Source organism: Acipenser ruthenus, chromosome 4 (genome assembly GCF_902713425.1).
Source record: "Acipenser ruthenus chromosome 4, fAciRut3.2 maternal haplotype, whole genome shotgun sequence".
Taxonomy (NCBI): domain Eukaryota; kingdom Metazoa; phylum Chordata; class Actinopteri; order Acipenseriformes; family Acipenseridae; genus Acipenser; species Acipenser ruthenus.
In genome coordinates this window covers 5,824,086-5,848,606 of record NC_081192.1, presented here as the reverse complement: position 1 = coordinate 5,848,606, position 24,521 = coordinate 5,824,086, and the positions used below count along the sequence as shown (strand labels likewise).

General features: G+C 39.4%; 1 protein-coding gene across 3 annotated transcripts in view; it reads left to right on the top strand.

The window, feature by feature from the left end:
- Positions 1-24,521, top strand: part of LOC117400330 (inactive phospholipase C-like protein 2) — a 92,459-nt gene that overhangs the window by 47,497 nt on the left and 20,441 nt on the right. For all 3 annotated transcript variants that reach the window (XM_034000143.3, XM_034920608.2, XM_059021585.1), the window contains exons 2-3: positions 2,131-4,608; positions 11,180-11,383. In XM_034000143.3, the coding sequence (XP_033856034.3) occupies positions 2,131-4,608; positions 11,180-11,383 (2,682 nt within the window). The remainder of the gene's footprint in view (positions 1-2,130; positions 4,609-11,179; positions 11,384-24,521) is intronic.

The window sequence follows — 24,521 nt, the reverse complement described above, 5'->3', positions numbered from 1 at the left end:
CATTGTTGCTCATGCAGCCAGTGACAATGATTTATTTGTCTACATATGACTGCTTGATTACATGTATTACACAGACAAACTTAAATCAATAGATTTACAGTACGTACTGCTGTAATGTAATATGTTTGTGTTTTAGTGCTACACATAAAGGTGTACACATACTATAAGGTCTTAAATTATCTGGCATTGCAGTTTAGTATATTGATAACGCAGCCACACCACTTCTTATGTTTTCTGGGTCATCACAGGGAATAAATGCTATCAAACTTTCCAAACAAGTCTTGTTTAGCATATTGTAGCATTCACTTGGGTAGGGGTCCTGATTAAATCAGACTGATTCAGATCACTGGGGAAAATAGAATAACAGCCTGTATTTATTGTGAGTAATAAATAGAGGTGGAAAGAGCACAGGGTAAACAGAAGGATGGGGGAAGGATCACAACACACAGAGACACACACGGACACACAGACACACACGAACATACAGACACACACGCACACACGGACACACACGGACACACGGACACACACACATGGACACACAGACACACACACAGGCACAGACACACACACGGACACACTGACACACACACAGACACACGGACACACACACACACACACGGACATGCCCATCCCTTTGTGACTGTGTATCTTGACTGTTAGATTATGGTACAGTACATAGATGTGTGTCAGGCTCCACCACCTCTAAGAGAGCATGAAGGCCAAAGTAATACAACTAGCCCATGCTTGATTTAGTAGCAAAGCTGTACATTTTTTTTTTTTTTTTTTTTTTTTTTTTTTACTTTTGGTAACCGTGGTGTTTGATGTTCCAAGAGCAAACCTTTTGTTCTTGCTTGATAAATGCTGATAGTGCCCTTCCTCTTTCTCGTTTCCTATTTGCTACCCTTGTGAAATCTATAAACAAGTCAAATGAGAAACCACTGTTTTGGGTTGTTCTTTCAATGTGCAAGGACACTTCTGGTTTATAGACATTTTGTCATTCAGTATGAATATGATTTTTTATTTTTTTTTATTTTTTTTATTTTTTTATTATCCGGTGCAAACAACACGGTATATATATCCAGTTTACCTATTATACACGTATTCTGAAAACCCCAACAGAAACCGAGGTCTAGTGTTCCTGGACCCAGTGCTAAAACGTACTATACAGTTCAATACATTTAGAAACAATATAATAAGATAGGAAACTACAATACCGGGGCAGCAGTGTGGAGTAGGGGTTAGGGCTCTGGACTCTTGACCAGAGGGTAGTGGGTTCAACCCCAGGTGGGGGACACAGCTGCTGTACCCTTGAGCAAGGTACTTTACCTAGATTGCTCCAGTAAAAACCCAACTGTGTAAATGGGTAATTGTATGTAAAAATAATGTGTAAAAAAAATAATGTAATTGTATGCAAAAATAATGTGATATCTTGTAAAATTGTAAGTTGCCCTGGATAAGGGTGTCTGCTAATAAATAAATAAATAAATAAATAATAATAATAATAATAATAATAGTAATAATACCAGACCTAATGGAAATGCTGCATTGAAGCCATTTAAGAGTTACTGAATCTTATTTTGAGAGCGCATGATTGAACATATTGATTTGTACAATTGTACAGTTACTGTTATGGTTGCTACTGTAAGACTACAGCTTGTACAAGTTACTTTTTATTGCGTGTTAGTCAGTTCATTTTTAGAAGCATTTCATTTGTGAAAGAATTGAGTACATTTTGTTTTTATTGATATCTATATTTTGTTAATGCTGAGATGAGCTAAACATTAATAAGTACACATAACCTTCAATTGTGTTCTGCCTTACCATTATAGAGTAAGTAATGTGCTGTCCAGCTAGAAAAGGAAAAGTGCAAAGCAAGCAATTTAAGAATGTGGTGTTTTTTTTTTTGTTTTTTTTTTTAAATAAGATTTTGTTATCCGTTATATTCTCCTATAGAAATTTAGAGTTGCTTATACATTTCTCTTTAAGTGTTAAGGTTTCTCATCTGGATGTACTGCCTTAACTTTACAAAATCTCAAATTACTCCCAATAACTGAAGTCAGGAGTATGTAACCATGTCTGTTAAAATTGAACTGTCAGTAATCAGGGTTTTCTCTTTTTGTTACCTAGGATGGCTCACGACAGCGACGAGAGAGAAAAAAGACAGTTTCCTTCAGCAGCATGCCCACTGAGAAGAAGATCAGCAGTGCTAGTGATTGTATCAATGCCATGGTGGAGGGCTCGGAACTCAAAAAGGTCCGCTCTAATTCCAGGGTGTACCATAGGTATTTTTTATTAGACGCAGACATGCAGTCGTTGAGGTGGGAGCCGTCAAAAAAAGAGTCTGAAAAAGCAAAGATTGATATAAAATCTGTTAAAGAGGTGCGGACAGGAAAGAATACTGATATTTTTCGCACCAATGGAGTTTATGATCAGATATCGGAAGACTGTGCATTTTCAATCATATACGGAGAAAACTATGAATCGCTGGACTTGGTAGCCAACTCTGCAGACGTGGCGAACATTTGGATGACAGGGCTGAGATACCTGATCTCTTATGGGAAACAAACTCTGGACATTATCGAGAGCAGTCAAAACAACATGCGGACTTCATGGCTGTCCGACCTCTTTTCAGAGACGGATGTTAAAGGTGCTGAGCAAATTGCTTTAGGAACAGCTGTTCAACTGATCAAAACCTTAAACCCAGGCTTGAAGAATGTCAAGATAGAGCTCAAGTTCAAAGAACTTCACAAAGCAAAAGACAACATTGTCACGAAGGAGGAGTTCATTGAAGTTTTTCACGAACTTTGCACCAGACCAGAGATCTACTTTCTTTTGGTTCAGTTCTCAAGCAATAAGGAGTTTCTGGATGCCAAGGACCTCATGATGTTTCTGGAGGCAGAGCAGGGAGTGGCTCACGTCAACGAGGATACCAGCCTGGAAATTATTCAAAAATACGAGCCGTCAAAAAAAGGCCAGGAGAAGGGCTGGCTGTCTTTAGATGGCTTTACCAAATACCTCATGTCCCACGAGTGCCATATATTCGACCCTGAACATAAGAATGTGTGCCAGGACATGCATCAGCCCCTGTCCCACTATTACCTGAATGCATCTCACAATACCTACTTGATAGAAGACCAGTTCCGGGGCCCTTCTGACATCACAGGATACATACGTGCCCTCAAAATGGGTTGCCGAAGTGTTGAGATGGACGTCTGGGACGGTCCAGACAATGAGCCAGTAGTATACACGGGGCATACCATGATGTCACAGATAGTCTTCCGTAGTGTCATTGACATTATCAACAAATATGCCTTTGTGGCGTCCGAATACCCCTTGATAATCTGTTTGGAAAACCACTGTTCCATCAAACAGCAGAAGGTCATTTTTCAACACTTGAAAAAGATCCTGAGGGATAAACTCTACACCGAGTTGCCTAATGCAGAGGAAAGCTATCTCCCATCTCCTTATGTTTTAAAAGGTAAAATCCTACTGAAAGCAAAAAAGCTTGCAGCTAACTGCACCAGCCCAGAGGGAGACGTGACCGACGAAGATGAGGGGGCAGAGATGTCTCAGAGGGTAGGTAATGAAGCAGGGGAGCAACCAAATGTGGTTACCCAGAAGAAATTTCTGCTGTCCAAAGACCTTTCTGACATGGTTAGCCTCTGTAAGTCAGTCACGTTCAAAGACTTCCAGCTGTCTTTCCAGAATCAGAAATACTGGGAAACCTGCTCTTTCAACGAAGTGCTTGCAACCAGCTATGCCAACGAACACCCGGGCGATTTTGTCAACTACAACAAAAAGTTTCTTGCAAGGGTCTATCCAAGTCCCATGAGAATAGATTCTAGTAACATGAACCCCCAGGATTTCTGGAAGTGTGGTTGTCAGATAGTGGCTATGAATTTTCAGACCCCAGGCTTGATGATGGACCTTAATATCGGCTGGTTCCGCCAAAATGGCAACTGTGGCTACGTACTCCGGCCCGCCATCATGAGAGAAGAGGTGTCTTATTTCAGTGCCAACACTAAAGATTCGGTTCCTGGTGTCTCCCCTCAGCTCCTTCACATTAAGATCATCAGTGGGCAGAACTTTCCCAAGCCCAAAGGTTCAGGGTCCAAGGGAGATGTGGTGGATCCTTATGTTTACGTGGAGATCCATGGGATACCAGCGGACTGTGCTGAGCAAAGGACAAAAACCGTCAATCAGAATGGAGACAATCCCATTTTCGATGAGAGCTTTGAGTTTCAGATCAACCTGCCGGAGTTGGCCATGGTGCGCTTTGTAGTGCTGGATGATGATTACATTGGGGATGAGTTTATTGGACAGTATACCATTCCTTTCGAGTGCTTGCAGCCTGGCTTTCGCCACGTTCCCCTGCAGTCCCTAACAGGGGAGATGTTGCCCCATGCCTGGATTTTTGTGCATGTGGCCATCACCAACCGCAGGGGAGGGGGCAAGCCACACAAAAGGGGACTCTCTGTGAGGAAGGGGAAGAAGTCCAGAGAGTATGCCACCATGAGGATATTGGGGATTAAAGCAGTGGACGAGGTCTTCAAGAATGCATTGCAGCCGTTAAGAGAAGCCACAGATCTCAGAGAGAACATGCAGGTAAGCTGATAACTTCTTTATATATATATATATATATATATATATATATATATATTTATATTACAGGGGTGGCCAAACTTCCTGACCCTACGAGCCGCATACCAAAATTAAATACTGTAAAACATGAAATGTTTGTGAGAACAAGACATTTTAAATACTAGCATTGTTGTGCAGTACAGTAGTTGTTAGGTTATCTAGGAGGCTGTATGGTCCAGTGGTTAAAGAAACAGGCTTGTAACCAGGAGGTCCCCGGTTGAAATCCCACTTCAGCCACTGACTCATTGTGTGACCCTGAGCAAGTCACTTAACCTCCTTGTGCTCCGTCTTTCGGGTGAGACGTAATTGTAAGTGACTCTGCAGCTGATGCATAGTTCACACACCCTAGTCTCTGTAAGTCGCCTTGGATAAAGGCGTATGCTAAATAAACAAATAATAATAATAATACTAATAATAATAATATCTCTTGATGGAAGCAAAATACACAAGAAAAAGGGATAGAACATTGCCTACACAATTTCTGCGCAATAGTGTATTAAACTTTAAATGTAACACTGGTGTTTTTCTATTAATTCTGTTTATACTGTATGTATTACGCACTTATAAAATATATTCAGTTATTATGAAGCAAAATACAATAACTGACATGATTTCACCAAAAACACCACTTAAAAACACACATTTCTTTTTAACAAGCTCTTCCTTTTGAAGATCTGAATGCTGGGTTTAAATAATAATAATAATAATAATAATAATAATAATAATAATAATAATAATAATTAACACGAATGAATACTGAGATCAAAAATAATAAACTTGTTGTGTTTATTTTTACTTTCTCTCTTTTCATTTTTGTTTATTATTCTTTCTTCAGTTCATTTGAGCCACAAAGTGTATGTCACCGAGCATTTCACCGGGAGCCGCACTTGAACTGCAAAAGAGCTGCATGCTGCTTGCGAGCCGCGGTTTGGCCACCTCTGGCTTAGAAAATACTAACCAGGGCTGTCAGCATACATCATAATGTAATATAAAGAGAGTGTGTGTATGTAGATATGGTTTAAACGCTGACACCTGCATAGCATTTAAACTTTTATAAAAATGTACCAAAATCACATCCCTAGTATGGTGTGGTACAGGACTACCAATAGTGTTGTAATATGGCTATGTCCTGGCATAACTTTCTTTTGCATGGAATTGCAGATGTTCAATGGCATAATACAGTCTTTTGCAAAGGAGGAAGGGGTGATGGGCCGGCATTAGCATTCATAGTAATGTGGATAGCGAGAATGGGAGCACTTTAAGAACAGACATGCGAAAGATGTATGACACAATGATATTGTCACCTGCAAAAATGGAAGTGTATGAGGTACACTGTTATGAAACTGTGTTTACATGGGCGAGTGGAATGTGCTGTGTTATGTCAGTTTGAAAGGGCAGCACCAACAACACAGATCAACCAAGATGAGCAACAGAATACAGTTTAATGGGAGGGATGGCCTCACCGTCACTCTTGGGCTGTATACGTTGTACTGTAATACCAGTATGTTCTTTATTCTCGTGTTTTAGGATCAAGTTGGCAGATAGCACACACATGTGTTCTGTAAATATCCATTCTTTTGAAGTGTGCCTTCCCCGACAACCTCGGCAGCCTCCTAGCAGGTCTCTAGAGAGCACTTAGAGGTCATACACCTACTGGACCATGATGAAGGATGTCTCTTGTGTTATCTGCAGAGAGTTGGATGTTGTTTGTCTTAACTGATGATGGCTGTCTGTGGTTGCCTTGCCCCTTCCACTGCTGGGGGTGGGAGGGAATACAGAGTTAGGGATAACCCTAACATCGCATTTCTCTACTTTTGTCGTTTTAATATCAGCGCTAACTGATGCATTAACAAAGTTTTTTGCAAATAGTATATCAGAGGTGGCCAAAAACGGCTCCCGGTGAAATGCTCGAATGAACTGAAGAAAGAATAATAAACAAAAACGAAAAGATAGAAAGTAAAAATAAACACAACGTTTATTATTTGTGTTCTCTGTATTCATTTGTGTTAATTGTTCTTTCTGCTCTCTCGTACTCTCGCCGGTTTCTTTCAGCCTGCATGTTCACTCAAGGATATTTCATCACTTGTTGACTTTCAACACCGCTCGCTGGTGCATGTGTATTTCGAAGGCAGGTGTGCATTTGAAAGTAAATTTCATAATTTTGAATTAAGTGCTTGTTCGTTTCATGGAGACATTGGCTTTGAGCAAACCCGCCATGAGTAATAAACAGAAGTATGAGGCTTTAAACCAGACTGGGAGAAAGAACTTTCGCTGAAAACAGTGGTAATGGTCATCTGCAACAAATCGTACACACTGTAGCCTGTACAAGGCGAGCAAACACATTTTCATCTGAATATCCTCCTGTATCAGACTTAAGGCAGATGCTGCTTTCGGCGTTCAGTAAAGAAGCTGATTTAATGACTCAAGCGAGTTTTGTATGGCAAGCATGTTATCGCTCGTGGCAAACGTCCTTATTCAGATGAATGAATCTTTTTATAAAATTGGAGTGTTGGCACTAGACTAGAGAATGCATCTTTAAATGTTATATTGCAGGCCTAAAATGAATATTATATTTACATATCTTACGTCTCGCCATGAGCAGGTACTGTAATCCCTTTCAAAATAAATACAGTGCATTTGTCATTCACAAAGCTCAACAGTATTTAATACACGCAGCAGTCATATAAAAAGAGTCTTTTATTTATTTAGTTATTTTTTAAATCCAGCATTCAGATCTTCAAAGGAAGAGCTTGTCGAAAAGAATCCTTACAAAAATGTGTTTTTATGTGGTGTTTTTGGTGAAATTAGGTCAGTTATTGTATTTTGCTTCATAATAACTGAATATATTTTATTTAAAGTGCATAATACATACAGTATAAACATAATTAATAAAAAAAAACACGTGTGTTACTTTTAAAGTTTAATACAATGTAGATTTACATTACAGTACAATACAAATTACACAGAACCTGTGTAGGCTCTGCAATATTCTATCCCTTGTTCTTGTGTATTTTGCTGCCATCAAGAGATAGCCTAACAACTACTGTACTGCACAACAATGCTAGTATTTAAAATGTCTTGCTCTCGCAAACATTTCATGTTTTACAGTACGTGTCTTACGGCTCTCGATCGTATGGAAATTTTTGGTATACTGCTTGTAGGGTCAGGTAGTTTGGCCGCCCCTGTTCTAAGCAAAGAAACCCTCGTACTAACATTGTAAAGACTTAACTACAAAGTAAAAAAAGCAAAACACATGCACATCAAATGATATATTGAAATTAGAGCTGCCACTCGATTTTAAAATGTTTGATTGGTTAGCCTCATTTATGTGCATTAGTTGATTTAACCGGTAGATTCACATAGCGGCTGTCCTGCATGTAATACTAAAAAATCAATAGAATCTAAAAAAATATATATCAGCTCAATTGGAATTTGTTTTTTTTTAAAAGCATTTGTAATTTTATTTTTGTCTTAGTAAATGTATCTCTTTGTGTTTGTTTTGAGATGTACCTGTGCTGGTCCTGTGGGAACACAGTGAATAAACTAAACTATACCTATTAATGTAAGGGCTAAATAAATGTCAGTCGCTTGTGTGTGTGTGCGTGTGTGTGTGTGTGTGTGTGTGTATATATATATATATATACACATAGTGTTAAAGTTTGTTTCTAAACAGTACTGCAACCCACAAAGCTTGCATAGCTCAAGGTGAGAGGCACATCTAACGATGTTTTTTGGGGCTGATTTCAGATTACCGATTTATTCCATATCAGTAAACGGCAGATACAAGCAGAGATCCACTGACTAAATTTCAATAACATGTTAAAGGGGTACATAAGGACATTTTTTTTTTAATTGTGTTACATGTTCCTATGTGCTGCTACAACTGTTTACGTAAGGGGTGTGTGTATGTGTGTGTGTGTTTTAATTTATTTTATTTTTTTTAACATTTTGACCACTTTTTTAAACTTTTAAATTGCATTCCCTGTCTCAAGATGGCTTCCCATGTACCCGCATGGACCTCTCAGAACTACATTTCCCATCATCCTCCTGCTCACTGGTAAATCCATCTCGGTTACATATGTGAGCAGGAGGATGATGAGAAATGATCGTTCATAGTGGGATAGTGATTATTCTTTTTTTTGCTTTACATGTGTGTGTACTCTGAGAAAAAGAAGAAGCTTATACAATAACTAGTTTTGTAAGGAAATTTATCATGTAGTTCATTTAAATAATATCAATAATTTCTTAGCAAAATAAATTTACAGTATTGTATAGGGTTCAATTGAAGTAAATGTCAAGTAACTGTATTCACAGTAGGTTCCATTATAAAAATCCTTAATTAAAAATAATCCAATGTAATATATATATATAATATATATAAAATTACAAGGATATTTTTGAGAAGTGCAGCTGTATAATCTTGGGACTTCTCTTGCATATTCAGCAGTCATTTCCTTACCCAGCCCTATGGGTTGCATTTCTTTTGAAGTTCATTGAGTGCACCATCTGGGCTGCCCGTTCTGCAGCTCCGCAATTCGAAATTAATACATTTTTTAAATAGTAAATTCCTGATCATCAGTAGCATGATCTCCTACTGTATTTAGGCCTTTAAAACGTCTTTACAGAGAAGTATTGCAAAATCACAAAAAAAAGTTCAAATAAGGAAAGTGTGACTTTTCTGGGAGACCAGCAGAAGTCCCCTAGAGACTGCAGTGGTTTAAAAGGGGTTAAGGGTTATAGTTTTCAGTGACTAAACACACAACCTTTGAAATTTTGCCTGTCATGTGAACTGTTCTCTGCTCCTCCTGTTGTGCCACCATAAAATGCCAACAAAACAAAAAAATAAATTGATAAAAGAAAGCACTTCTGTACAGTGGATATATAAAAAAAAATAGCTCCAGGATTTTAAATCCCATTGTCTTTATGCGTTATATGCATTATAGTAACTATTTCAACACTACATAACTCATAAATAACTGATAAATAACTCATTTTAACTGAAATAATTTATTTCATTATGAGAAACTATGGGCAGGATTTTCAGCCAGTGTTATTGTGTCAAACTCACGGTATAGTAATGAGAGCTTTAGTAGCAAGTGATTTTCAAACAAAATATGTTTATTAAATGAATTCGTTAATGCTTTGAAGTTGAGTCGATGAGATCGTTCATGAACGCATTTCTCATTAAAAAGCTTAATTGTCACAGGTCACGTACATCACTTCCTGTCTCAACGACTAAATAAGGGGAACTCGTTCATCAAAATGCATGTTAACGAGATAGGAAAAATGAACTACTAGCGTACAGGGAGACGGCTCTCTCACCTGCAAGCAGCAGCCAAATGGAAATGAAATTAAAAATAATGGGAATGTCTATTTTGGGAATATCTAATATCTGTTTTGGAAATTAAATAAAAAAATAATGGGAATATCTATTTTGTGTATAATTTGTAAACTTGTCATGCAGAATGTACATTTATTTAGAACACTTCACATATAAAATGCTGGTTTACGATTATCTGGCGTGTGGGTAAAAATCGGACGGCAATCTACTTTTGTATGTATTTTAGTATGTACAATTATAGGCTATAAATAAATACGTTTTAAGTGTCCTTTGTGTTTGTAGTTGTTAGTTATTATACATGTATACCATGTATGTAACACTTCATTATCTATTTATTAAGCTTTTAAAATTATGAGATAACTCCTCAACCCAATACACAATGTGTTTATAGTTAATTGTTTGATGAATTCCTCTAATCGTGCATTTTCTCTGGTACTGTTTGCTTGGCACCGCGATAAGTAAACTCAACATAAATAGAAGTAGCCACCGCACACCTACAAGATTATAAGAAGATGTTATAATATGTGCAAACAGATGTGTGAAGATGTGAGTGTACACTACATATAGTATAGTAGTGTACACTCTTGAGAAAATATCTCCAGAATAGATCATAATGGGACCCTGTAGCTAAGAAATTGTTTAATTTGTTGCATTAACCCAAAATACCCATACCAACAAAAATAATAAATAAATATAAACAAAAATAGCCTCCTCTTGTTCGTAAATTATCTTCCATTATGTTCAAAAGAAGAGCCATTCTTATAATGTACCTGAATGTGATCAAACTACCCACAATCCATGGCCTTTGACCTCTCTATGTGCGAGATGTTTGAGTCAAATTAACATTAGTATATTTTAAAGCTTGTTTCAAGGGCTTTCCAACAAAAAATAATTCATTGGCAAGTCACTGATGTCAGGGGTCTAGCCTTTGGTCCATTGGATCTGCAATAATCTGTTTCCCAACATATTCCTGTAACCATGATCTACTGAGTTAAGTATGTTCCCATGTCAGTAAAAAGTGCGGCTGGAGCATTCCTTCTATTACATGCACTTGTCGCGTTGTCAGTTCTCAGATTGCTTTTCGTTCTGAGGATATACAGCAATTCTAAGAACTTGGTTGAGCATTGTAGTGTTGATTTAATAATGCTGCACTTTACTTTTTTTTGTCCCTGTTGTCTTTTTTTTTTTTTTTAGAATGCGATCGTGCCATTTAAAGAGTTGTGTGGACTGTCGGCTGTGGCCAATCTAATGCAGTGTATCCTGGCACTGTCAACGCGGCTCATGAGTGGAGACAATGCTCCCTATGTGCTATTCAACCTCACGGGCCAGTTTCCCACCATGGAGCCTCAAGGGTTGATCCCAGAGATGCTGAAGAAGAGTGTGACTGCGTATGACGCTGTAAGTAAGACAATGTACTGTAATACTTGAATATCCTGTCTGATCTGCATTAAAATGACTTTCTTTTCTGAAAGTGAACATAAATCATCTGTTTTGTTTTAGTTTTTTCAGACTAGCTTGACTATTAACTTACATAGTTTGAAAGAAATACAAATAAAATCAAGGGTTAAAATCATGTCTTACTTTGGTACCCTAGTAGAGGTGAATGACCCCTTAACTGGCCAGTGAATTAAAACAAATCAATGAGAATATCAGTCTTTCTTAGAAAGCACAATCACTGAAGGAAGACATCCAGAAGTACAGAACAGACTGGTAACATCAGACATTGTGCTGCTGTCGGGCTACCTCAGTGACGGGGTGCATTATTAATATGCAGTTGATACCTGCTGAAAGTATTAATACTGAAGACCTTTATGAAATATGTTTTAAGAGGTAGTGTATCTTGCTGCTTGAAATACAGCAAAGACAGAATGAGAGTTTCAAGTTTCAAAATAAAGATTCCCTGTAGTTTAGCCTATGGGATATCGGGTGCCCTACTTGCAGGGGTGCCATTTCAGATTTCAGTGGAGGGTTAAATATTCAACTTTTATATAATAATAATAATAATAATAATAATAATAATAATAATAATGATGTGAGAAGACACTGCTATACCATAAGGACGGGTTCAACTGTGCATACTAACTTATAACACAGGACAGAAAAAAAAGAATGTGTCAGAAAACATGGATTGCGATTTTGAACAAAATATATTTTTGAGAGGTGTACATGGCTGTCAGTTGTTTGTCCTTGATACTGTCCTGAGGGAATGGTTTGTAAACTAGCACACACAGCCCTTTTCCCACCACTGACAGGCGGAATCTTAAGTGGGTGGATTGTGGGATTTGTAGGCACAGACTGGGAAAAACATAAGATAGAAGGAGGTGCACAAACTACACATTTTAAACGTAGTATCGTTTTTTTTTTTTTTTTTTTTTTTTTTTAAATTTAGTCGTCGCCAATTATTTTACCCCAGTTTTCACCCCAATTTAGCATGCCCAATTATTATCTGTATCCTCGGCTCACCGCTCGCAACCCCCCCGCCAACTCGGGAAACAGAGGCTGGAACATGCGTCCTCCGAAACGTGCTCCTGCCAAGCCGTCATTTTTCGCACTGCAGATCCACAGCAATGCCACCAGACCTATAGTGCCGGAGGACAACACAGATCTGGCGGCTCCACTGCAGAGCCACAGGCACCCTATCGGCCAGAGGGGTCGCTGATGCGCGGTGAGCCGTGGATTCCCTTGCCGACCTAAGCCCTCCCTACCCAGGCAGCGCTCAGCCAATTGTGCGCCACCCCCTAGGAACCCCTGGTCACGGTCGGCTGTGACATAGCTTGGATTCGAACCTGCGATCTCCAGGCTATAGGGCACATCCTGCACTCCGCGCGGAGCGCCTTTGCTGAATGCGCCACTCGGGAGCCCCTCTTAGTTTTGTTTCTAAATGGCGACTCTGACTACTTGGAACCTGATTGGCTGAGATGATCGGTTAGGTTTATAATAGCAGTAATATATGTTATAGTTCAGTAAGTTTTTTAAATACATAATCATTTCCTGTAAAAGGAATGAATGCAAGATCTCTGATCCTGTCGGAGGGCAGCACTGTTCTGGTCAGATTTTCAATAACAAAGGAAAACAAATACATTTTTAAATAATGGTATTCTGGAATAAAGAGGCAAGCCTATAATTATAAACGGATGAGTTGTTTTTAGTAAGGAAGTAGTCTGTGTAGAGCACACTTCTGATTGATGGCAGTATTTGGATCTAATAAGATGTACTGCACATCATGTTATTGTGTGTAGGAATCAATGGAGGTAAGTATTGCATTGCATATTTTTTTTTATATTCCATTCATGTAAGATATTGCAACCTTTGTATTTTTTAACCCCATGAATATTTTCAATTTGCACATAATGTAGCAATACTTCATTGATGTCAGCATTGTCCCTTTTGCCAATTTTATATTGGGATTTTTCCAACAAAATCCCCATCAAAGTTTTCAAACATAGCATTGTCTTGATGGTGTATTCATTTATAAAATGAATTTATGTGCTGTCGGATTTGGTTCACTTTGCAAAACCATTAAATGCTTAAGCTATTGAACTCTGAACGCTGTTATCTCTTTTTTGTATGCAGAGCAGCATCGGATTCTATTATTGTAAACATTTTATAAATGTGTGTTTTAACCACGAGTTGGACATTGTTTTATGAAGATTCTGATATATACAGTAGATGCCGGTTATTAGCAACCCTGATAAAGACAACTTTCAGTTATTAACAACATTTTCCCAATCCTGTCCCATAGACTTTAATGTTAATGAAATTCTGGTATTAGCAGCTGCACGCTGCTTATTGACACTTTATTACTAGTTGCCAGTGCTACAGAGCGCACTTGCATGATTTATGCACATGCTTCATGCAGCTTTTATAACACACTGACTTCACAACTGCGTATTTCTGGCGGACTGAGGCAGAATCGTGGCTTTGAAACTGGCTATAGCTGCATGCAAAATTGAGATGGCTTTACAGCGGGAGGTAGTGCATTGTAAAAAGCAGACAACGCTGGACAATTTCTTATATTAAAATTGTGTTCTTTAGAATTGATTGTAAGTACAGCACATGTTTTTATGTTTGCTTTACTCATTGGAAGGACAACTGTAGTACATCGATGTGTAGTACTATTCAAGCCTACTCCTTTTTGTTTGTTTTACACACGTGTGAAGTAAACAGTTCTATGTTTGGGTATTTTGTGTTTCTTATGTTCATTTTTTAACACTCTAACATTTAAAACACGTTTCAGCGCCGTATTTGTACAACTACAGTATATATCATTCTATATAAATACACTTATTGGCAACTTTCGGTTAATGATTTTTTTTTTATTTTTTGTTTATTTTTTTTATTTTATCATAATATAAAGAAGAACAAATGTTGCATTAAAGGATGGGTATAGAGTAATAGAGCATTCCTTGGCATTTATAAAAAGGCATGGAGTTTAATAACTTTGTTACAGTGGCTGTGCCATTCCTTATTTGATGACCACAGTCTTCTGCTTTTGCCTATACTGTAGTTCTATAAAACCACAACATGTTGACATTTTCAGATGCATTTTGACATTATTTCATAAGGTGTTGTTATTTCCTTTTAGTGACTCCCATATTCCAAGTTACATATTGTACCAGCACACAAGAACAGAACCTGTCATAACATTGTTGGTAGTGCAACATTCAGCAAGTTGGCTTAAGAAAAGTTTACATCAAATTCTCCTTTTCTCATTACTTTTGAGACTGTACAGTACCTTGTGAAACACAAACAGTATTTGTATTCAACCTCTGCATCTTTACTGGATCATTGTATACAAAATGAAATGCTTTGTTCACATGTTAAACTGGTGTAGAAAAGCCTAGAACAGCTGCATCGTAAACATGGAGCTGATTAAAACCAAACTGAATGTGGGCTGACTGCGATAAAAATAGACACCCATGCCTGATACAAACGTTTCCCTGTAATTTACCAGCAACACCTTCTTTGACATCCTCTGCAAATGTTAAGATTTAGTCTCCGGGATACAAAGACATCGCCTTTAAAATGCCACACAGTAATTGTAAAGCTCACCATATTGCTGGAGTTATAAAAGTACATATATAGGAAAGCCACCATTTAGCATGTATCAGTGACAGATCTGTCTGCCCCCACCGTCTGTAAGAAAACATATTTAAATGATTACATTATTTACGTTACATCAACGTGCCTACGGGCTAAAAATAATACCAAAATTGAAGTAATATGTTAAAGAACAGTCGCGTTACTACTTGACAATGCTTCATTAAGAAGCTCTTTTTGTTAACAGAAAGTGGAATGCAAGTACAGTATGCATAAAGCCCAACTTATGCATAATTTCCAAACAGCAATTAAGGCAACATAACGTACAGATTATGATAAATCAATACATTATGTCTTCAATGGATAACTATAACATATAAATAAATGTTTATATTAAGTAACATACCATATTAAATATGGTGCATACCTCCACTTCCTGGTGTATGTTCTACTACATTTATTTAGTACAGAGTAGATGTTAAATCATTGAATGCCATTAACTAGAAGTCAAGTTAAAACAGTGCTGATAGTCAGCCATAAGGTTCGTTATTCGCTCCTTTTGTAAACTTGTGTGTTATTCAGAGGGCATGCGCGAGGGCTCCTCCCTCCTAGTTCCTTCCCTCCAATAACACCTGCTAATCCCGTATTTAAACCCCAAGCAATGAGCTTGCTCTCTCTCTGACTTGAGGTTTTTGTTTTCCATCATCCTCCCGTCCTCCCCCACTGCGCTTTCCTCTCTGTACCTGCCGCTCCACCCCTGCAACGGTCTCCCTCTGGAGGTGAGTGAAGCTCACTACTCCTCTATACTGCCACTCCTCCCCTGCAACGGTCTCCCCCTGGAGGTGAGTGAAGCTCACTACTCCTCTATATTGCCACTCCACCCCTGCAACGGTCTCCCTCTGGAGGTGAGTGAAGCTCACTACTCCTCTATACTGCCACTCCTCCTCTGCAACGGTCTCCCTCTGGAGGTGAGTGAAGCTCACTTCCCAACCTTAGAAGCCCAGCCGCCAGTGGCTTCGTCCTCCGTGAGGAAGGTTCTCCGAGAGACAAGGGGGGCCCCCTGCCAGATCTATCTAACACTGACATCTTCCCATTTTTTCTCACTTCTAGATCTCCCTTGGGAGAAGTATCGGTTGCTTCCCAGCCTTGGAGACCGAACTGTTCAGTGTCACCCCCGTGAGCCAAGGGGAATCTCCTTACCCCTCTCTCAGTTATAAAGCACATATCTTCTATGATCAATTCAGAGGTATCTTCCTCCTCGCAGCCCTCGATCATGTCCAGTGAATGTGGAGTGCATATGGAGGAGCAAGCTTTAGTGGTTCTTTGTGATTTACTGGTACTTCTGCTTCTTGCATCCTAGGTAGTTATTATTGTCCCTATGCAGTTCATGTGGCTCAGTCTTTTATTGCAAAGTGTGAATTTAACTGTTTTAGTGTCTACTTTGGTCAAATGTCCCCAAACAAAACTTTTTTTTTTTTCATTTAATTTTTCAAATCAGTTTACTGGCTGCAGTCTTGTTCGTGTCCTGTTTGGTAACGGCTTGCTTATTAATATTAACCACAGTGGATTAAGTATAAGTAATTATACCATGACCGCCGACCATACCGCATTGTATGATGTCTCTTTATGTGTAAAATACCTGTATTTTAGTAGTCGCTTGTATTAATTGAATTGAATAATTAAATATCATTTTAATTAAGTGCAATGGAGCATTCCAACCACCTCCGTTTCCCATAGCTACAGTATTGTTATCACCCTACACTTTTAAGAACACCTGTTTTTTTAATCTTTCAGAAGTTTGAGTAATTTAGAGCCATAGAAAGAATAATGTTTTATTTAATTTGTATTTATAGTCATTGGGCTGCAGTGGTCGGCTTAGTGTTCAGACCACTTATACTTATATACAAGATAGATTATACGATTTAGTCATTTTCTAAATGATTAACAATTTAAGTGATTATTCTAATAAACGATTACACATGCCCAGACATTAAAACAGAATCAGCAAATAAAAATGACCAGTGCAAAGATGAACGTTATTGATTTAACACCAACACAGCAACAGCAGCTTAGCAATGTTTTTGAAAATGTTACTTTTTTTCAATAAATTGTGCTACTTACTTTAAAATAAACAATATTAGAAGATAGAACCCAATTTGTTTTATGCAGCTAATTCTAGTCCACGGCTGATTTTATATGTGTTTGCCATACAATATGTGTGTATCAGTTCAGTGAATTCTGTATATACGGTAACATTTGTAAGAACACATTACTGATGTACAGTTGTACAGCGTTGCTACAGTGGAAGGATATGCAGATTTGTGATTTGCCCTATGTCATACCTCAGCAGCAGCTCAGGGTAAAGTCAGGTGCTTTACCTCTTTAAAGTATGTTACTAGAAGTTAGAGGTACCCTTGTGTTTTGCAACATAACAAATTCAATCTGCAGGGTCTTTATGCACAGATCTATCCATCAAGCAGTGCGGCCCCCCACTTTGGGGATCGGATCCTCTGAGTTTACGTATTAGAACTCTTGCTCTTGGCTATGAAGAGTGTTCTTCCCTTTCCAGTGTGTGCCATTGCAAATGTTCTGCAGTGCATCTGCTGTACACTGCAGCGTGCAAACAACAAACCTGGCCTTTCTTAGTATTGCTTTTGCTGTCCTCCCCTTTTGTAAAAAAAAAAACAGCACCCTACAGCTACTGAAGTGAATTCAGATACATTTATACTCTATCTAAAAAGTCTTCTTGTAGTAAAATGTTACAGGGTGTATAATGCAGATTACTAGCTTATATATATATAACAGTGGAGTGGTTTGCATTATAATAATCAATTGTACTCCTGACAGTTGTTGCATAACATGTTTTGCCAGTGATTTGCTTATACCTGTTCACATATCTCTACTCCTCATCATGTAGGGATGCGATGAAAGGTTTTCTATTGTGCAGTACCCGACTCATTTTGACTGGAAAATCTGTCAATGCTTCTGTTTTGTAAGGACATTGAGAAATGCATTGCCCCCTGTTCTACATGAATTTGCATTTGTACAAATAAATGATCCACGAGTGTGTTGGCTCAGTAAAATAACATATGCATTGCCTGAATCTGTATTAGTGTTCTAACTGTATATCTTAAAGTTGAAGTAACACAAAGGCCAGATTTATTGCTATTATTATGTTTGGGAGATGGGGGTACTTTTTAGTCTGCATTATCGTGTTCAGATTTGTATTTTGCCATCTGAAAAGATAAGCATGAGGTATGGTTTATCCAGCAGCCAGAGATCGTTGTCACGGTAGCATTTTTTCTGACAGTTTGCAGTCACAGCCGTAACAAAGTTTTGGCTCTCAGTCAAGGAGGAAAAACTGTATCTGTCACCGAAAATTCACACAATTTGCTTCCATATATAACCAAAAAAAAAACAAAAAAACCTTTTGTATGTTTTTCGCTAATGTACACTTGTACACACTTTTATTACACGCAATTAACATTGCATAAACATCCTGATAATGAATATCTTTTAAGAGGACAAATATAACCCCATACCCTGCAGAGCAGTTCATATTGTTTTCTGGTACAGTATAAGTAGTGCACACAAGCAGTCTTATGCACTTTTACTGTTTACAGTATAATGTATGTTGCCCTAATCACTGTCTGTAAGAACAAGTACACCTTTGGCTGGCTCAGCCAGACCACAGCACATGATAATGAGCTTCATATCGATTGCTGTTTCACATCTGCAAGTCTGCACGTCAGGCAGTATAACATAGAAGCGCCTGTAATTCAAATACTTGGTTTTTACAAGACCTGTAAAGGAAAGGGGATCAATGTTTATTTTTTAATTCCGAACGAGTGAAATTAAATTGTCCAGAACTGTTAACAGATATAAGAACATTTACAAACGAGAGGAGGCCATTCAGCCCATCTTGCTCGTTTGGTTTTTAGTAGCTTATTGATCCCAGAATGTCATCAAGCAGCTTCTTGAAGGATCCCAGGGTGTCAGCTTCAACAACATTTCTGGGGAGTTGGTTCCAGACTCCCACAATTCTCTGTGTAAAAAAGTGCCTCCTATTTTCTGTTGCCCCTTTATCTAATTTCCATTTGTGACCTCTGGTCCTTGTTTCTTTTTTCAGGTCGAAAAGTCCCCTGGGTCAACATTGTCAATACCTTTTAGAATTCTGAATGCTTGAATCAGATTGCAGCGTAGTCTTCTTCTTTGTTCAAGACTGAATAGATTACATTCTTTTAGCCTGTCTGCATATGACATGCCTTTTAAACCCGGTGTCGTAGGGAATGAGTAGACCGGGGAAAAAGTGGACCGCGCAAGCGCAGTAAGGCAAAAGGAAGGCGCAGCAGCAGATTGATTACAGGGGAGGTTAACTACAGTTCTGCTTATTCCCCAGGACGCCGGAATAATTCTGGTCGCTCTTCTTTGCACTCTTTCTAGAGCAGCAATATCCTTTTTGTAGAGGGGTGACCAGAACTGGACACAATATTCTCGATGAGGTCTTACTAATGCATTGTAAAGTTTTAACATTACTTCCCTTGATTTCAAATTCAACACTTTTCACTATATATCCGAGCATTAAGAACACAAAACAAGTTACTTAAATATACAATGACACATTATATTATTGGATGCCTCTTTTAAAATATAAAATGAAACCCTGATTACCCTGAAAAATATTGCACAAGCAGCTGCTCTCAAAGTGTCACCTTGCAATAAAAAAACAAAACAAAAAAACCAATCACATTATTAATCTAAATATGTCTGTGAACTGACTGAAACCAAATGTTAAAAAGCTTACAGAAATGAAGTGCTGTCAAGTGTCTGGCAAACACCAACAAAAATAAAAAAAATAAAATAAAGACAATAAATGTAAAAGGTTTTTGGTACTGTTTTTAAAGTTCAATTTTGACATGTCTACAACAACACAGTTCATTTTTTGGGACTTTAATGACCACTCGCTCTGGGATGTTCACCACACTGCAGAAGGTTGCCAGGTTTTATTTTTTTCCCATAGGTAATTGAGTGTGAGACCCCAGTTGTAGACTGTTGCAATGAACCATTTTTTAAAGGGGATTTCAGTGTTTCAGGAAAGTTAAATCAGTTGTCGCAGTATCAGGGCTGGATTAAAGGATGAGGGGGCCCTATACACAATAGCTTGTGAAACGGTGTTGTAATTAACAGCCTGTAGGTAAAGTGTATCTGCAAGGACAGCTTTCAGTTCTACGTCAGATGCATGTTCACAATTTAGACCTTGCAAAGCAAATACAATGTGTAACCCATACTGATCTTGTGCGTCAGTCCACTCGTCAGTGACCACTGACAAGCAACCAGCCTGTATTACCAATTCCATAATCTCCTGCTTGTGATACTCTGCAACTTTAGGTAAGTGTTCGTGTCTCAGCTGGGCTGATAAAGGAATCACTCCATCACAATCACACCTGTACTGTGATTCTTGAAATGTATTTTTGTTTACGACTGTAAGTCGCCCTGGATAAGGACGTCTGCTAAGAAATAAATAATAATAATTTGCTACAAAGTCTGAAGAATTTACATACATTTTGGTTGTCCAATTTTTCAAAAGGGATGTTTGCGCAAACAAACGCCTCTGTCAGGTCAAAATGTAATGTGTTTCGTGCTTCACAGTTTTCAGTGGACTTTTGGAACATGGAAGTCACTGTTTTTTGTTTCTTTGCAAGTAAAGCAGTCACAGTATTGCATTGGATTTCTGTCTTTCTCTTTCGGTGAATACTTGAATCTAAATGCCTGTCAACAGACGATTCTCTGTAGTGTTCTACAGTAACGTTGCAGGACGTACAGAAGAGCTCACCTCCATCGCTGTGTAAACTCCTGCTGGACACTGCTTTACGTGATCTGCTGCATACACATTTTTAGAGACATCCATTTTCTTGTTTACAGTGTGTAGTATTTTAATTTCCCGACAAGGTTGCATATACTGTAGTCACCTGACACAATCACTGCACAACGCTATGTGCATGGCGAATGTTGCACGCAGGCACACAGCAGATATGTACAGTTTTGTTAAGGTGATTCATTTTTTTTTTTTTTTTGTGTGTGTATGAAATAATGATTTCCATTACACGAGAGTAGATGTTAAAACTTCATGCTGATTTGAACTCGGCTCTCGCCAAGATAAGCACCAACTAAGACGTAGCTTTACAGTAAACTAATGTGATCCATATGTGTCTCCATCCATTTACGTTTCCTTCCATATGATGATGTAGATATCCTTCTGTCTGGTGTTAATGGCTGAAGTGTAATGCTGGCTCCAGGGATCAGCTTATTTTGCCTCCCTGGCGCATCAACACACACAACGGCTGCGATGCTGGCTCCGGGGATCAACCATAGTGCGGCCTCCCCAGTGCATCAGCATGACAACCGTCTGGATTGAGCTAAGTAGGGTACATCTCTGGGGTTTTCAAGTGGGCACCTTCCATCCTCAGTGTTTCGTCGACTAGCCCACGACACCTCAAGAGGGCTCGACGGTGATTCTGGCATCCCAGCATCACCCCCCTCCGTCCCCCACTCAACTCAGCCCAGCTTACTTACCTGTACATCAGCGTTTCTTTCTTTCTATTGTGCTTGAGATCCCCAGCCAGAATCTTTCCGTCTCAACCACAGCCAGTTGCTGCTCCTCTCTGCTGCTTCAGATAAGTTCTTCACTGTGCGACGCAACTCTTGGCCACTGAATCCGACGTCTCTGAGAAACCGGGTTGTACAGTGTGCCACAAATCCTCGACAACCCACTTCCACTGGGTAAACCCGGACTCTCCATCCTCGCTGTTCCGCTTCAGTGGATAGTTGAGCATACCGCAGTTTCTTCCTCTCATACGCCTCATCTACAGCATCCTCCCATGGCACTGTTAACTCTACCAGGTGAACAAGGCGTGCTGATCCAGACCACAAGACAATATCTGGTCGAAGGTTAGTGGTGGCAATCTCAGGTGGAAAAATAAGCCGTTGACCAACATCTGCCAGCATTTTCCAGTCTCTAGCAGCTTCCAGTTGTCCTGGGCGAGGATTGGTTTTAACACCTTTTCTTGGTGGTTGCTCTCCTGGGCGGAGGAATGTTGTCTTTTGTGTGTAATGTTTTGATGGAACAAGTGGCAACTTATTGGTCATGTTACGCTTGTCTTCCAATGCTAAGGCCAAACATCGCAACACCTGGTCATGGCGCCAAGTAAACCGTCCTTGGCTGAGAGCCACCTTATATCCTGTCAAAATGTGCCTTAATGTTGCAGGTGATGAACACAAAGGACATGAGGGATCCTCTCCTACCCAGAGGTTTAGGTTCTGTGGTGATGGGAGAACATCATATGTTGACCTGATGAGGAAACTGATCCTACTCTGTTCCATTGACCATAGGTCTTGCCAGCCAATCTTGCGTTGTTCCACACTCTCCCATCTCATCCATTCTCCCTGCTTGGCCTGGGAAATGGCCTCATCCTCTCCTCCTGCTTTTGCACCTCGTTGACTACCAGCTTCCTCCTTTGAGCTGGGGCTGCCTTGTGCCATGTAGGAGGAGCTTAACTAAGTCCAAGACCCCCTCTTCCATGCTGAACTTGCCCCATGATATCACCAATTCAAAGGGCAGCCTTTGCATCTTCCACAGCTTTCTTTGCCGCCCACTTTCTTCCAGTTTTCAACACAGGTGCTGCCTCCCTTACGCATTTATCGCGTGACTCTACTAATGTCATTTCCAGTCTGACCTTGGCGCACTTAAACTCCTCGGTTAGAGCAGAGACTGGTAGCTGCAGTATTCCTTTACCATAAAGTCCCACTCTGCTGAGGCAGCGTGGAACTCCCAACCATTTCCTGATGTATGAACTGATTAAAGCTTCCAGCTTCTCTACTGTTGTCAAAGAAACCTCGTACACAGTCAGTGGCCACAGCAACCTCGGCAGTAGACCAAACTGAAAGCACCAGAGTTTTAGTTTACCTGGTAGAGCGCAGCTGTCTATGCTCTTCAACCCTTCCACTGCTTGTTGTCTAACTTCTCCCACACGAACTGTGTCCTTTAGATCCCCGTCGTACCATCTCCCAAGACTCTTCACTGGCTTCTCAGACACTGTTGGTATTACCTCACCATTAATGAAGAATGTTTTATCTACTACTTTGCCTTTAATTATAGAGATGCTCCTTGATTTAGTGGGCTTGAATTGCATTCGTGCCCATTCAATGTTATTGGTTAATTTGCCCAATAATCGATTAGTGCAGGCTACTGTTGTAGTCATGGTTGTCATGTCATCCATGTATGCTCGAATTGGTGGTAGTCGCATTCCAGAAGCCAAGCGCTCTCCTCCTATTACCCATTTTGATGCCCTAATGATTACTTCCATTGCCATGGTAAAAGCCAGTGGAGAAATGGTGCATCCTGCCATTATTCCAACCTCTAGGCATTGCCATGTAGTGCTGAATTCTGAAGTTGAAAAACTGAATTGCAAATCTCCAAAGTAGGCTTTCACTAAATTTGTTATTGTCATCGGTACACTGAAAAAATCAAATGCTGCCCAAAATAGTTCATGTGGCACTGAACCATATGCATTAGCCAAATCCAGGAATGTCACATGGAGCTCCTTCCTCTCCTTTTTAGCTGATTGAATTTGTTGCCAGATCACATTGATGTGTTCTAAGCAACCTGGGAAACCTGGAATGCCCGCTTTTTGTATTGAAGTGTCAATGAAGCAGTTCTTTAATAGGTAAGCTGACAATCTCTGAGCAATAATGCTGAAGAAAATCTTGCCTTCTACGTTTAATAGGGAAATGGGACGAAACTGTCTGATGCTTGTAGAATCTTTTTCTTTAGGTATAAAGACTCCACCTGCTCGGCGCCATGCTCTTGGTACAACCTGTTTTTCCCATGCCACTTTCATCAATTTCCACAGAATTTGTAGAACTCCTGAAGCACTCTTGTACACTGTACGGAACTCAATTAGGCCCTGGAGATGATGAAGCCCTTGATTTTTTCACAGCTTGCTCTATTTCTTTCCACTTAGGTGCACAGTCCTCCATTTGGTATTCTGATGGATTGATAGGTGGGATGTCTGACGGAATTGACGTAGGCTCCTGCCTTTTTGAATCTGTATGTGTTTCCTCCAAATATCTCTCCAGCTCAACTTTAGATGCTTTTAGTGTGCCATTCTTCTCACTGGTGAATAACTTCTTTACAAATTTGAATGGGTCTTTATAAAAGTTAGCTCTCGCACGCTCCTTCTTTTTGTAGCGTTTCCGTAGGCGCTCAGCTCTGCGCAATGTTGCAAGCTTATCTTTTATGACCCTTTGTAAGAGATTGAGTCCCTCCTTCTGACTTTGTTCTGCTCTTCTCCATTGGTTCCTCAGCTGTCTCCTTTCTCTAACTAAGCGTTCAATCTCCTGCTGCCGTCTAGACTTTCCAGGAATAGTTTGTACTTTTTCCTTCCTTTTTTCAACTCCAAACCTCTCACTTCCATATGCGTAGATGATGTCCCCAAAT